General features: G+C 51.3%; 1 protein-coding gene across 3 annotated transcripts in view; it reads left to right on the forward strand.

The window, feature by feature from the left end:
* Psd2 (pleckstrin and Sec7 domain containing 2) overlaps nucleotides 1-15,521 on the forward strand; it is a 58,425-nt gene that overhangs the window by 17,471 nt on the left and 25,433 nt on the right. For 2 of the 3 annotated variants that reach the window (XM_036204527.1, XM_036204528.1), the window contains 6 exons: nucleotides 67-486; nucleotides 1,475-1,924; nucleotides 2,306-2,500; nucleotides 6,339-6,419; nucleotides 10,699-10,811; nucleotides 11,616-11,676. In XM_036204527.1, coding sequence (XP_036060420.1) covers nucleotides 116-486; nucleotides 1,475-1,924; nucleotides 2,306-2,500; nucleotides 6,339-6,419; nucleotides 10,699-10,811; nucleotides 11,616-11,676 — 1,271 coding nt within the window. In that variant the 5' untranslated portion in view covers nucleotides 67-115. The remainder of the gene's footprint in view (nucleotides 1-66; nucleotides 487-1,474; nucleotides 1,925-2,305; nucleotides 2,501-6,338; nucleotides 6,420-10,698; nucleotides 10,812-11,615; nucleotides 11,677-15,521) is intronic. The other variant, XM_036204529.1, reaches the window with a different exon arrangement.

Genomic DNA, 15,521 nt, shown 5'->3' on the forward strand with positions numbered 1-15,521 from the left:
CTCTAGACCCTCTGACTTCTGCCCTGTCTGACTGACTCAGTCTTTCTCTCTCCATCTTCTGTCAAGTTTTTTGGAGGCCTGGGGCTGGCTGGGTCAGGTGGAAGCAGTGACTGTCATGGATGAAGAAAAGCTCCTATGTGAGCTGAGTGAGGAAGGAGGTGCTATGGAGGACCACAGCCTGGAGCCTGAAGGGGAGTCTGGGGTCCAGAATGGAATGGAGGCCAGTGGAGGCCCGGGCAGCCACACCAGCAGTCCAGGTAGTGAGAAGAGAGGCACCTTAGAGGGAACCATGGAGCCCATGGGAGACCCAGATGCGGCCCTGCCTGGCCTTAGCCTCTCTCTCACCAACGGCCTGGCCTTGGGACAAGATGGGAACATTCTGGAAGATTCCATGGAATCCATGCCCTGGAGGGCTAGTGGACCAGCAGAGGAGGAGGAAGATGTGTCCAGAAGTCTCTGTCCAGATGCTGAGGACCCTCAGTTGGGGTGAGAGGGTACCCTGGGGTGGGCACTCACATTTCTAACTCTGGTGATGACCCGGGGCTAGCCCCCTAGTCTCTCTGGGAGTCTGGGATTTCCTGTCCCCATTTTTAGCTTCTGAGTGTTTTGAAAAGACAGAGTCCTGCAGGGGATTTCAGAGGCAAGTGGGCTTGCTGTCCCCCACCCCAGCACTTAGCTCCCACAAACCATACTGAGCCATTTCTGTGAGGGGCTGTACTCTGTCTCTCCCAGCTGACCGTGGAGCCTCAAGTCTACTCAAAACATCTAGATGTGAAAGGCAGGTAATCTGGCCCATTCTCCTACCTCAAGATGGCCCCAGGTGTGCTGACCTGTGTGCTCATCCCTCCCAGGGAACTTCCCTGGGATTTTGAATAAGTTGTATCGGGAACCTTGTGTTTTTCCTAGTCAGAGGAGTTATAGTCTGTTTCTCAGCAGAAGGTAGAAAAACTGGTCTTGGGGTACCACTGGACAAGGAGGAGGGGATGGGCAGGCAATGTCTAAAGGCTAGGAAGTCTGAGAAGAGCACACACACGTCTTGTAGAGCATAGATGTAGGCCTGCCAGGCCTGAATGGGCAAGTGCACAGGGGTGTGTAAATGTGGATGGGGGTACATATGTGTATCTCCAGCCTTTACATTGGTATATACACAGGGGTGTGTGAGTATGCATGGGGGGGTGTATATGTGCGTGTATATGTGTGTGCACGCATGTGTGTCTAGCCTGGACATTGGCATTTGTACAGGAGGTATGTGAATATGCATGGGGATTCGTGTGTGTGTGTGTGTGTGTGTGTGTGTGTGTGTGTCCAGCTTGTACATTAATTAGTATATGCACAGGGGTGTATGAGTATGCATGGTGTGTGTGTGTGTGTGTGTGTGTGTGTGTTCAGCTCCTAGAGATTGGTAGTATGGTAGCTAGTCTTAGTATGGGGGGACATCTAGCTAGAATGGTGACCATGCTCTTGCATTCTACAGGCTGGATTGCCCTGGGGAGCCAGATGTGCGGGATGGCTTCAGTGCCACTTTTGAGAAGATTCTGGAGTCAGAGCTGTTGCGGGGCACCCAGTACAGCAGCCTGGACTCGTTAGATGTGTTGAGTCTCACTGACGAGAGCGACAGCTGTGTCAGCTTCGAGGCCCCCCTTACACCTCTCATCCAGCAGCGGGCTCGAGACAGCCCCGAGCCTGGGGCTGGGCTGGGCATTGGGGACATGGGGCCTGAGGGGGATCTGGGGGCAGCTGGTGGTGGTGACAGGGAGCTGGGCAGCCCCCTGAGGCGGTCCATCTCTAGCAGCCGCTCGGAGAATGTCCTGAGCCACCTGTCTCTCACATCGGTGCCCAATGGGTTCCATGAAGATGGACCTGGGGGCTCAGGAGGGGACGATGAAGATGATGAGGACACGGACAAGTTGCTGAACTCTGCCAGGTGAGGAGGGGCTGGGCCGGGAGCTGGGGGGCCCCTGAGCAGATAGGGGAACCGAGACCCAGAGGAGGCAAAGCATTCTGGGAGGGCAGTGTCCACAACCCACAAGCCCAGGGCAAGGTCACCTTGCCTATCCTCTGCATGCAGACAGTCCGTCCAGTCTTGAGGGTGCGTGCACTCTGCTCGTCCATTCTAATAGCTCAGAGCAGGTCATATTGCTATGCTGAGGGCACAGCCACATCTGATTCTCTTGAGCCGCTCTGGAAGTCTGGCTCGATGATGCTGGAGTGGAGACTCTTTCTCTCTTCTGCTCCCCCGCCCCCTCCCCCACCCAGTGGGTTTTCCGTGGGATCCCTCTGATGCCCCCCTCCTTTCCCTTTGCAGTGACACCAGCCTCAAGGACGGCCTGTCGGACTCGGACTCAGAGCTGAGCAGCTCCGAGGGGCTGGAGCCTGGTGGCACAGATCCTCTGGCCAACGGGTGCCAGGGGGTCAGCGAAGCCGCTCGCCGCCTGGCCCGCCGCCTCTACCACCTTGAGGGCTTCCAGCGCTGCGATGTGGCCCGGCAACTGGGCAAGAAGTGAGTGCGTCTCCCCAGCTCCAAGGGTGCTGGAGACCTCTTCCAGGGGTAGCTGGTGCCAGGAGCTCCCACTAGGCCTTCAAGGATACCTCCTCCTGTTACCGTCCTCATTCTTGACCTCGCCCTAAATCTGTTTCCTTTCTGGGCTGCTTGGGAGAAGGTGGCTGCTGTCAGGGAGGGGGTGGTGACAGGCGGCCCCTCAGGGCTGGGGCGGGATGGGGGATGTGGTTATGGTGTCGTGAAGGGCAGCAGAGAGGACAGAATAATGTGACAGGTCTGGAGCTCTACCCAGTGGGGCCGGGGGCAGGAGAGTACCTATGAGGGATCCGGGTGCAAAGAACACTAGGCAGGTAGAAGTTCTGAGGAGGATTGGGGACCCGGTGTGTGTGTGTGTGTGTGTGTGTGTGTGTGTGTGTGTGTGTGTGTGTGATGCGGTTGACATATTCCGAGTGTGTTTGAACATAGTGCGGGCCCTTGCCTTGGCCCTTCTATCCACCGGGACTCATCACCCCAGGAAGACTGGGAGTGGAGGGAGCTGGCCAACCTCCTGTACCCCTCACAAGGCTAAGGCAGATGGTCAGACCTGGGTCAGGCTTAGATGAGGGGTTTAAGTCTTAGGAGGCCTTTTTGTACCCTCTGAAGCTTCCTTGTACCGGGAGCCCTTCCTAAAAATCACAACCCAAACTCCTCTGGCAGGCTGAACATCTATCTATCTCCATCCTTGGGAGAATGGGTTCCTGCCACGCTTCCCTGGCGCCCTCTGCAGGCTGCTCCAGCAATTTCTGCAGCTCATCCCTCCCATCCAAAAAGCGTTTGGGGCGGGGGCTGGGGGGCTGGGGGGCTGGGGGGCTGGGGGTGGGGGTTGGCGCTTCCAACTCCTCACCTCCAACTCTCAGGTCTTTTGCCCTAGGTGGCTTCTGTCCCTTTCTTCTTCCCTTAGCCCCATCCAGATGGGCTCTTGCCATTCTGTGCGGCCTTTAGAAACTTCTCCTTCGGATCACTAAGGGCTTAGGGTACTGGAAGCGGGTGATTGCTACCCATGCCACCTTCAGCAGCATCGGCACAGCTGGCCCACTTGTTTCTGTTTTGAGTCTTTCATTACGAACATTTCGAACATACACAAAACAGACAAACAATACATCCAACTTTTCGTACGCCCATTATGGAGGTTCAAAGTGTTCTGAGGTCTCACTGTGTAGCCCAGGCTAGTCACCAAATCCCTCTGCCTCAACCTCCCAAATGCTGGGATTGTAGGTGTGTATCATCACACCCAGCTCTTGACTTTGGTGTTCTTCTGTTATTCTTCCCTCTGTCACCCCACAGCTTTCCTCCACCTGTGGGAAGCATGTGCATTTGACTCACAAGTACTTAGGCTGTACCTCTAGCTGGTAAATTTTTTTATATACAATTCCATTATAACAGTTAACAAAATTAACAAAAATTCCTCATTATCTCAAGCATTTGGTGTATTTCGTTTTCTCTGATTCTCTCAAAAGCATTGGTTTGGTCAGGTCTGGTGGTTCAGGCTTGTTATCCCAGCTACTGGAAGCCTGAGGCAGGAGGGTTACAAGCTTAAAGCTTGCCTGGGCTACTGAGTGAGTTCAAGGACACTCTGGGAAACTTAGTGAGACTCTCTCAGAAATATATAAGATAAAAATAGGGCTTGGCTGTAGCTCAGTATAGAGCACTCTTATGTTCATGAGGCCCTGGGTTCAATCCTCCATACCACCACCAAAAAATAAATACATAAATAAAAATTGTGTGGTCAAATTAGGGCTGGAGTATGATTCACACGTTGCACCTGGCCCTCTTTTTCACAAGTGGCATTTAATATACAACCAGCCACCTCTTTGTCTTTTTCATTTCTTCTTTCTCCCCCTCCCCTCGGGTACATGCATGTACATCTGTAAGGATGGATGAAAACATCAACCAGAGGTTGGTCTTGAGTGTCTTCCTCTATTACTTTATATACCGTGTTTTGAGAAAGGGTCTCTCACTGAATTTGGAGCTCACTGGCTGGCTAGGCTGCCCAGCCAGCAAATTGCAGGGATCCCCTTGTCTTCACATCCTCAGTGATGAGAATACATGTCCATGCCACCACGGTGGCTTTTTTACCTGGAGGCTAGGGATTCAAACTCAGGCCCCCAGGTTGTAGACGGAGTTTCTCTATGTCTTGGCATCTGTTCCCAAATGACCAGACAGAGACTTATTATTAATTATAAATGCTCAGCTGCTAGCTTAAGCTTGTCTCCAGCTAGCTCTTACAACTTAAATTAACCCATATCTATTAATCTATGTGCTGCCCTGAGGCTTGTTTACCTCATCTGTATACCTCCCATGTTGCTTCTCCCGAGTCTGACTCACGACTCCTCAGACTCCACCCTTCTGCTTCCCAGCATTCTCCCTGCCCTGAAAATCCTGCCTAGCTATCAGCCAATCAGCTTTTTATTAACAACGAGAGCAGCATGTATTTAGAGTGTACACAGGTTGTTCCACAGCCCCAGGCTTGCAAGGCAAACTAACATTGAGGCCACCTTCCCAGGAAGTGCCATGGACTGAAGGCACAGAGCCCTTTATCCCAAAGAATTTCCCACATTTTTGGACATGGGATCTGGTGTTATTTCACACATTCCTCTAGTTCCCATGATCCTGTCAATGGGAAGGAGAGCTTGAGCCTTTAATTAGAATCAGGTAGAAATCTCTTCAGAATCTTCCTCCCAGGCTTCTAGAACCGTGTTCTTCCTTGGCCTCCAGGAGGGCACAGCCCTACCCCTGCTGATGCTCAGTCCTCTTCACCAGCTCTTTCCTTGGTCTAGCCCCTTAGTGGGGCTGCTTTCAGATCTCTGCCCTGGGTTTGCACATTAAAAGAAAATATTTGTATTTATGTGGATGGATGTGTGTGTTGTGTGATTGTATGCTACATGTGTGCAGATGCCTGAGGAAGCCAGAAGAGGGCGACAGAACCACTGTGGCTGGGTTGCAGGCAGTTGTGAGACACGTGATGTGGGTGCTGGGACCTAGACTCAAGTCCTCGGGAAGAGCAGTGAATGCTCTTCACTACTGAGCTATTGCTTCAACCCAGTCTGGCCTCAAGCTCAAGCTGACATTGAATTCCTGATCCTCTTGACACCTACCATGCTAGGGATTGAACCCAGGGCATTGTACATGGTAGGCAGACACTCTGAGCTATACCCTCAACCCATCTCTACCTTTAAAAGTTTCACTGATTTGTTTTTGAGACACAGTCTCATTATGTAGGCTGGTTGGTCTCAAGCTCCGGATCCTTCCACCTCTTAGTACTGAGGAGACAGGAAAGCGCTGCCACACCAAGCTCCCGGTACCTTGTCTTCACAAGGGCTCGCTCTCAAGACACCAAGCTGTCTCCTACAGGGTTACTCTCACAGGGACTTAGCCAGCCCTGTCCTTGTCCCGAGCTCCGACATCTCTACCTTCTCAGTCATTTCCTTTTTCTTTCTGGTGACCTCAGCAGCCATGTCCTGGTCCTTCCTGTGATCTGAGGTCTTGCCTCTGCCTCACCTCTTGCTCCACCCCCCCCCAACCATGGCTTGATGTGGTGTCATATCATCTCTGCTGGGGACACTTGGCATCACCTCACCCTCAGTCCCTTCACCGAGCAGGCTCTTTCCTGAGCTGGCTGAGATGTCATCTCCTGTACCCCCAGGTTGATCTGAGCTGAGTGCCCAGAAGGGAGGCAACTCAGGGTCTGGACAGAGCTGGGTGGTGGTTAAGGGTTCTCTGGGGCCCACTTCCCCAGTACCTGCCCTCCTGGGACTTGGGGCCTGCGCCTGACTGACATCCTATGGTGCTCTCTTGGCAGCAATGAGTTCAGCAGGCTGGTCGCTGGAGAGTACCTCAGTTTCTTCGACTTCTCAGGCCTTACATTGGACAGAGCACTCAGGTCAGTGGGGCTGGGATGGGGCAGTGCCCACAGGTGGTGGAGCAGTATACCTGGGTTGTCATCCGAAGGAAGCCAGGCCAGGCCTGAGGAGGGAAGGGCAATGTCTCTGGGCTAAGGGTTGTGTCCATAGATGTTAGAGCATCTTATTGGATCCCAGATGTCTCTTATACATTTTATAATTTTTTAAAGATTTATTTATTTTTTATTATGTATACAGTGTTCTGCCTGCATGTATCCCTGCAGGCCAGAAGAGGGCACCAGATCTCATTATGGATGGTTGTGAACCACCATGTGGGTGCTGGGAATTGAACTCAGGACCTCTGGAAGAGCAGCCGGTGCTCATAACCGCTGAGCCATCTCTCCAGTCCCCATCTCTTATACTTTTTTTTTTTTTTTTAAATCAGTTTTTATTCTTTTCCCCTCTTTCTCGGTTGGGGTATTTTCTGTTGGCTTCTGGTACACGTGCCGTTTTGCTATGTCCAGTGTACCACTGAAGGCAATAAAAACTTACTGAGGGACTGGAGAGATGGCTCCCCATGAGCAGGGAGGGTGAGGACCACAGTTCAGACCCGCCATCTATGCAAATGCTAGGTGGGCATGGTGTCTGCCTGTAATCCCAGTGTGTGGGAGGCAGAGACAGAGAGGAACCCCAGAGCAAACTGCACGCTCTCTTGGTTCAAATGAGAGACTCCCCTCTGTGCCCCCTCCCCCACCTCAGTATATAAAGTAGGAAACAACTAAGGAAGACACTTGATGTCAACCTCTGGCCACTGTGTGCACATGCACACACATGCACCTACATAAATTCAAGCACACATGCCCTCAGGCACGCATACCACACATGCATACATACCCTGCCCCCCAAAAAAAACTCTCATTAAGTTTTTAGTTCTCAGTTACATTTTGCATTTCTGACTTTTTTTTTTTTTTTTTGAGCTGAGGATCGAACCCAGGGCCTTGTGCTTGCTAGGCAAGTGCTCTACCACTGAGCTAAATCCCCAACCCATATTTTGCATTTCTAGAATTTCCATCATATTTAAACTTTAAAGTAGATTTTAGTTCCCTGTGGGACTCCACATCTTTTCACTAACTCATCTGAATCACATACATCTGTTTTTTTTTTTTTTTTTTTTAGTGTAGCTGTGATTCATTTGTGTGCATGCACACATGTGGGAACACATGATGTGCAGGGGCTGAGGTTGATGCTGGTATCTTCCTCAATTGCTCTCCATCCTATTATCTGAGGCAGAGTCACTCAGATGAAGTCAGGGCTCACAGACACGACTGGCCTAGCAAGCTGGCTTGCTCCAGGAACACCCTCTCCCTGCTTTCTGATCGCTGGAATCACCGGCAGGTCACCGTGTTCACCTGCAGTTACAGGCTCTGGGGATTTGAACTCCACACCTCATGCTTGCACGGCAACTGCCTTGTTCACTGAGCTGTCATCTCTCTAGTCCCCACGCTGTGTTTGTTTCTGTTTTTCCTCTTGGTTTTCCAGCATCCCTTCTATCTCTTAGTGGCCCAGCCCTTCCTTTAGAAGGCAACTGGAAAGGAGCATGCGATGATAGGGTCCTAATCCAGGCAAGGCGGAGGAGTGGCAGCTCGGAAGCATTATGTTTCTCAGGGCTGCCTCTGAGCTTCAGCCTTGTGTGCAGAGCCTGCTGTGTCCCGGGGACTGCTCCCCGGGACTGCTCCCCTTGGTGGTGATGAACCCTCATTTTACTACCTCCTTGCAGCAAAATGGCTCCCCTCCACAAAAAAAAAAAAAAAATCCCTCTGCTTCTGGAAGGCTTTCTGCCTAACTTCGCAGCTCCATAACTGTCACGCCTTCAGAGTCTGGCAACTGTGTGCCCATGTGCTTACAACCCCTCAAGACTCCAGATTTGTTTTTCCAGCCCATTAGGCTTTGTTGGCAATGCACCCAGGGAAGAGGGGGCTGTCACATGTCAGCCCTCTTCTGTCCAGTCCTCTCCATCTTGAGAACATGGGCCTGTGGTTCTTATTGCTTCGCCTGTAGCTTAAGGAAGTGCACGGCTGCCTTATTGGGGATGTATATTGCTCTACTCCAAGCAGATCTATCTTGAGCTGAGCCTTTGGATTGCACCAAAGTGAGGGAGATCAGAAAGACAGTGTTAGGTGAGGCTGGCTCTCCATCAGAGACACGGGGGTTGGGCTGAAGGGCCTTATATATTGGCCCCTAGAGTGGGGTTTGACTGTCCAGAACCTGCAGAGCTACACAAGGCTCTGGGTGTTAAGCAGCATTATAGAAGTGTGCTAGCAGCCTTTAATCCAGTGGTGTGAAGGTTTCCAAAGGGGTCTGGTGCGAGAGGACAGGCCTGAGGATGCAGTGGAGTGAGCAGGGAGAGATGGACATGAGTGCTTGCTCAGGAGATAGAGTGGAAAGCAGCTGGGGCAGACATAGTTGGAATATGGGCAAAGGTGGGGTTGAGCCTGGGGGTAGCCAAGGGTGTGGAAGGAGGAGGTGTGAGGCTTGGGGGTTGGTAGAGAGCCCCCGGGAAGCAGGATCTGGGAAGGATGGGGCTGGAGTTTAGAAAGTACAATGGATTGGGTCTGGAGAGATGGCTCAGTGGTTAAGAGCACTGGCTGCTTTTCCAGAGGTCCTGAGTTCAATTCCCAGCACCCACAAGGTGGCTCAGAATGTCTGTAATTCCAGTCCCAGGGGATCCTCTTGCCCTCTTCTGGCCCCTGAGCATACTGCACACATGTGCTGCAAGGACATACATGCAGGCGCTCACATGTGCTTGTAAAGTAAGTGAAATAAAAAGAAAATACAGTGGGGTATGAGGGACTCAGGGCAGAGGGCAGGACACAGGTGAGACAGGACAGGAGGAGACCCAGATAGCGGGGTAATAGTAGATCACTTAGGATTAAATTTCAGGAGTGCTCTGCAGTTTGGCATGCCTAGGAGACCTCCAAGGGGAGAGGTTGGCCGTAGGTCCCAGGGCTCTTAGGCATCTCGGAGAGGGCACAGTGAAAGGGCATTGCAGGTAGTTTGGGCCATACACCCAAAACAAAACAAAACAAAACAAAACAAACAAAAAAACTGCAGCAAAACTGGGACATGTCTCCTGAACCCAGGACAGACAGAGGCACAAACAGGTTCAGCTTTGAGTTTTCCTTCTCAAGGAAAGGGTGTGCCCAGGACCTGGGTGACGGCTCTTGGCCCCATCTTCCAGTCCCTCTGGTTTTGGGATCAGCTCCCAAGTATCCCCAAGAGTGAATTGACCTTTGAACTTGGCGTTGAGAGGGACCACTAGATGGAAAGGATTTCCTGGAGGGATCCCAGCACACTCAGGGGCCCAGAATAGCATTGCTCTGCCTGGATTGTGAAGATGGTTTGGGGAAATAGCATGTGGGTGTGAGGTCCCAGGCACAGGAGGGGTCTGGGCCATCAGCTAGGCTACACTATGAAGGATGTGGATGTTTCTCTGGGGTTTCTGGGGAACCAGGGAAGGGTTTTAAGTGGCTGTGGGTGGGTTGAGATTGCCTATGTGTCTACAAGACAGATATGTGTGTGGGGTGTTAGCTGGGAGGCTGGGGTAGGTGCCCTGAGCACGTGATGAGGGTAGGTTAGGAGGGAAGAGGAGGAGGAGGAGGAGAAGGAGGAGGAGGAGGAGGAGGAGGAGGAGGAGGAGGAGGAGGAGGAGGAATTGAGATAAAGACAAAAGGGAGGCCAGGCAGTGGTGGTACACGCCTTTAACCCCAGCACTTGGGAGGCAGAGGCAGGTGGATCTCTGAGTTCGAGGCCAGGCTGGTCTACAGAGAGAGAGTTCCAGGACAGTCAGAGCTACACAGAGAGACCCTGTCTCAAACAAATGAACAACTCTCCACCCCAGAGAAATGAAGAACAAATCACAGAGACTTGGTGCAGCTCAGACTTGGGGGCCGGGGGGGGGGATGAGAATGGAGGGGTGGGCTCAGCTGAGGGAGAGTGGAGAATTGAAGAAGGGCATGCTGATGGGTGGGGCTGGCAATCGAGGACATGCTGATACTGGCCCTGAGGTGCTCGTCTGCCTACTTCCAGAAGGGTGCTGCAGGAATGAGAGAGAGAAGGAATTCTGAGGTCTTAGACTCCAGAGGGCATCCTGGAGGGTCAGGGCATCTACCTGGGCCTGCAGAGGGTGTCCAGATCCAGGTACGGGGTACAGGAACGCTGGTCTCAGGTGTGTGTTTGTGTGTGGGGAATAAGTTCTATTTCAGTGAGAAGGCTGAATCAGGGGCTCTGAGATTCACTCAGCAACCTTGAATTATATTCTAGAACCTTCCTGAAGGCCTTCCCATTGATGGGGGAGACGCAGGAGCGAGAACGAGTCCTTACCCACTTCTCCCGCCGGTACTGCCAGTGTAACCCAGACGACACCACGTCAGAAGGTACAGCCCTCCCTGACCCCCCTCCCATATTTCTTGTCTAGCTGAGGCTTGGTCTTCTCCCACCCTAGCCCACCTGACACCTCTATCTTGCAGGCAGGCCCAGGTGGGCCATATGCTCTGGCATATAGTAGGTGCTCAGTTAAAATTGAATAAATACAGTTGGGTGTGGTGACTGATACCTGACATCCCAGAGATTGGCAGGATGAGTTGGGAGGGCTATTTCAAGCTTGAGGTCAGCCTGGGCTACAGAGTGAGACCCTGCCTCAAAAACCAAGACAATACAATGTCCAGTGAATATCAGATGGCCTGCTGGACAGGAGAGCCCAAAGGTCTTGTTCATTGTCATCCGTTCCCAGCGTCTGTAAGTCCTTCTTACACTCAGTCCTTTAACCTAGTCCATGTTCTGTGTCTCCCATCACAATGCTGACTCTCAGTAGGGGAGAGGGGGCGTCCCATGCAGATCTCTCACAGAGGCAGGACTTGCCATATGGATGGACCTGAATCATGGGAACTGAGGAACTAAGTCTCTTATTGCTATTGTAGGGACATGGCTTGGGATCCAAAGCCTTTCCTAGGTCTAAGGTTCAAGGTGACTTTGTCTGCAAGGGGCAGACATCTGGGTTAGAGCCTGTCTAGGGTGGTTAGAGGCCCTGGGGGGTTGGGCTTCACCCAGGCCTTGACCCTGAAGTGCTTGGGGGCAGATATCTGGCTTCCTTTGTCTGTGTGGCCTCTAGGTTGGCAGGTGGGGGACCCTGGTGAGAATGAGTGGGTTCTCACATTGAGAATCCATTGTGTTCTATTTAGATGGGATCCACACACTTACCTGTGCCCTGATGCTGCTTAACACAGACCTGCATGGACATGTGAGTAGGGGGACTGTCAGGGGATCTGTTCTCTCACTGGCTCCTGTCATTGAGGGCAATGTAGCCAACCCTGTAGCCATCCCTCTTGCTGAAACCCTTGATCAGGGACAGTGTTTTTCCTAGTAGACCCGGGAGGTGGCTACCTTGCTTCTAGATTTGACCCTGTCCTGGTTTTATCTGCTGCTTTTGCCTGGGTTCCGGCTCCTAAGAACAGCGAGAACAGTTGAGGCACGTGGGAGTTTTTCTTTTTAATTTTCAAGACAGGGTCTCTCTGTGTAGCCCTGGCTGTTCTGGAACTCTCTCTGGAGACCAGGCTGGTCTCAAACTCAGAGATCCACCTGCCTTTGCCTCCCAAGTGCTGGGATTCAAGGTGAGCACCACCACTGAGCCCGGCCGAGGCACATGGGAATTTAAGACATGGCTAATAGATGTGCCATCAGGACATATCTGTGGTAGAGTCCATGCCTTGCTCTTCCTGAGATGTCATGCCCCAGACAGCTGGTCTCTGCCAACCACACGGCAGGTTACTCTTCAGGGGCCTCCTCCTCACCCTTCACTCCTGTCAGGCCAGTGAGTGGAAGAATAGGTGTGGGGTGCCCAGGCCCCAGGCTGCCTCCAGGCTTCCCACGCTCACTAATCCCTTCTTCCTTCCTCTGTTGGCTACTGCTCTGGGCACCCCTGCCCTTCCTTCCTCAGGTGGTAAGTGCTGCTGTTAGAGTGTGCATGCTGTGTGCTTAGACCCGCCTCCATTCACCCTCTGTGTCCCATCCCACCATCTGCCCCACCCAACTGCTATCTGGCTGTCACTCACTCAGGGCTGGTCAGAGCCCCTCCTGGGAGTTGGGTAGATTTTAGTAACCCAGGGACGACAGGTCAATATGTCTGGCTCTAGAGTAAACCAGAAAAAGTCCAGGAGATGTGGGGTGTAAGAAAAATCTGGGATAGACAAGCATCACAACCTAGTCTTGCCTTCTCCACTGAGTAGCTGTGTGATCCTGGGAAAGTCACTTCCCCTCTCTGAGTCTCAGGTTCTGGATCTTCTCAGGGCAGTGATGATTTCCTCCAGTGTCTTTGGGAGGATTGTGAGTGGCAGCGGTCCACAGTCCAGCAAGGGTTTTGCCATGAACAAGACCACCACATGCCCAGTGGGATCCATTGCTGTTTTACACCTTGAGTGATGGACAGCCTGTGGGTACAGCCTTGAGGCTGGTAGTGGCTGGAGTGGCTGAGGGAGAGGAGGAGAAGCTGGCTGGGTTTGTGGGCACATGTATGTATATAATGTATATTCCCCGTGAGCGGAAGTGGAGTGAGCACCCTGCGGTGCAAGCCTTTCCCCGAGATCACTCCCTCTGTTCACAGGTCTCACTAGCCATTTGAAAGAGAGTGCTAACACACCCCTCCACTCAGTGGAGAGACCCCTAGCATGGTAGGCCTTAGCCGGTCTGGGCCCTTCAGCTGAGGAGGGAGCAGTGGTTGAATGGGGGTGTCACACTGCTGGAGACATGGAGCAGTAACTCCCTTGAAGCAGTGTTGCTCAGCAAGCCGTGTGTGTGTGTGTGTGATGGTGGGGTTTGGGGAGCCAGGTTAGGGTGTGTGCCCACAGCACAGCTGTATGGCCCGGAGCAAACCTGTTAACTCACCAAAAGCCTCTGTTGATTTCCCCATCTTGTAACCCCTGCCTGTGAGTCTCTTTTTTTTTTTTGTTAATTTATTATTTTATTTTATGTGCTTTGGTGTTCTCCCTGCATGCATGTGGGAGGGTGTCAGACCTCAGTGATGAAGCTGCTGGTGGGTGGAAGGTCCTGGGAAAGAGGCACGATTTGACGTCTGTCTTTTTTTTTTTTTTTTTTTTTGGTTTTTCGAGACAGGGTTTCTCTGTGTAGTTTTGCACCTTTCCTGGAACTCACTCTGTAGCCCAGGCTGGCCTTGAACTCACAGAGATCCACCTGGCTCTGCCTCTTGAGTGCTGGGATTAAAGGCATGCGTCACCACAGCCTGGCTGACGCCTGTCTTTAAGGCTTCCTTCCAAGTGAGCCATGAAAACAGGCTAGGATTGCTCTTACCTCAGTGTCATGGCAGATTTTCAGGAAAAGGCTGGCTGCCCTGGGTCAAAGGTGATCGCCAAGTGTCACTCTCCAAATAGCCGCCCGGGTAGCACCTAACCCCAGCCAGCCTCTACTCTGGGCAAGGATGTGGACTTAGAGAGATGGCTGCCCTGGCCTGAGAGAGCCAGGGTCATAGTCATGAGATGGTGCTGTGGAGAAACTAGCTGTGGCTTGTTCCTGCTAGGGGACAGAGGCTGTGGGAAAGAGACTCCAGGGCCCGGGACCCGAGGGAGGTCCTGTTGATGGAGATGGGAACAAGGAGACACTGGGCATTCAGGGTTCCCAACCGTACACCTTCTTGGGCTGTGCTGTCATCTGGGTCCCCTGCCCCTGGACATGTCTTTTTGCCTGGAGGCTGTCTACTATCAATATTACTTTATTTATTTTTATTTTTTAATTTTTTTAAAAGATTTATTTATTTATTGTGTATAGAGTGTTCTGTCTGCATGTATGACTGCAGGCCAGAAGAGGGCACCAGATCTCATTACAGATGGTCATGAGCCATCATGTAGTTGCTGGAAATCGAACTCAGAACCTCTGGAAGAACAGCTAATGCTCTTAACCTCTGAGCCATCTCTCCAGCCCCCAATATTACTTTAAAGCAAATAACTTCTTTGGTGTGTCTTTTTCTTTTTTCCGAATCTTGGCGAGTCTTGCTTTTTGGCCTAGAGAGAGGTGGACTTTAGTGAAGGGTCTGACTTGGAGTGTGTTTTCTAGAGTGACTATGATGTCCTTATATGTCAATAAGGTCAGGCATTCCATGATGTGGAAGTCTTGTGTACATCACTGATTAACTTCATTGTGGTGAAATACAGCAGCAGGTGCTGACTATTTTAACCACTTAAGAACACAGAATGCAGCGGCATCGAGGGCATTCTCATTGGTGTGCACCCAGCACTACTGACCCATTCCAGAATTTTTCCTCACTCTCAAAATAAGCCTCAAACCTGCCATCAGTCACACCTCCTTACCTCTCCCCACTCCCTGGTAATGTGGACATGCTTCCCGCCTGTGTGGATGTCTGTTGTAAATATTTTGTGTGAGCAGAATTGTACAACACTTGATCTTCTGTGTCTGGCTTGTTTCACTTGACATGTTTTCAAGGATCATTCATGTTGTATCATGTGCCAGTACTTTATTCTTGTTTATGGATAAATAGTGTATCATTGCATGGATATGCCACATAGGACATACATAGATATACATGTGAAATTATGAAAATTTGTGTGTAAGTTTTAGTTTGTATACCTGTTCTCAATTTTGGTTGTTGTTGAGAAAGGGTTTCATATTTTGCTCTGGCTGGCCTGAAACTTGCTATGTAGACCAGGCTGAACTCACACTTACAGAGGTCTAAACTGCCTGCCTCTGCCTTCTAAGTGCTGGGATTAGGGGCAGTTGCTACCACACCTACCTCAATTCTTTTTTTTAACTATTTACCAAAACATCTATTTGTGTGTGTGTGTGTGTGTGTATGTGTGTATGTGTGTGTGTGTATGTGTATGTGTGTGTGTATGTGTGTGTGTGTGTATGTGTATGTGTGTGTGTGTGTGTGTGTGTGTGTGTGTGTGTGTATGTGTATGTGTGTGTGTATGTGTGTGTGTGTATGTGTGTGTGTGTGTATGTGTGTGTATGTGTATATGTGTGTGTGTGTATGTGTGTGTATGTGTGTGTGTGTGTATGTGTGTGTATGTGTGTGTGTGTGTGTGTATGTGTATGTGTGTGTGTATGTGTGTGTATATGTG

This window comes from Onychomys torridus, chromosome 13, assembly GCF_903995425.1.
Source record: "Onychomys torridus chromosome 13, mOncTor1.1, whole genome shotgun sequence".
Lineage (NCBI taxonomy): Eukaryota > Metazoa > Chordata > Mammalia > Rodentia > Cricetidae > Onychomys > Onychomys torridus.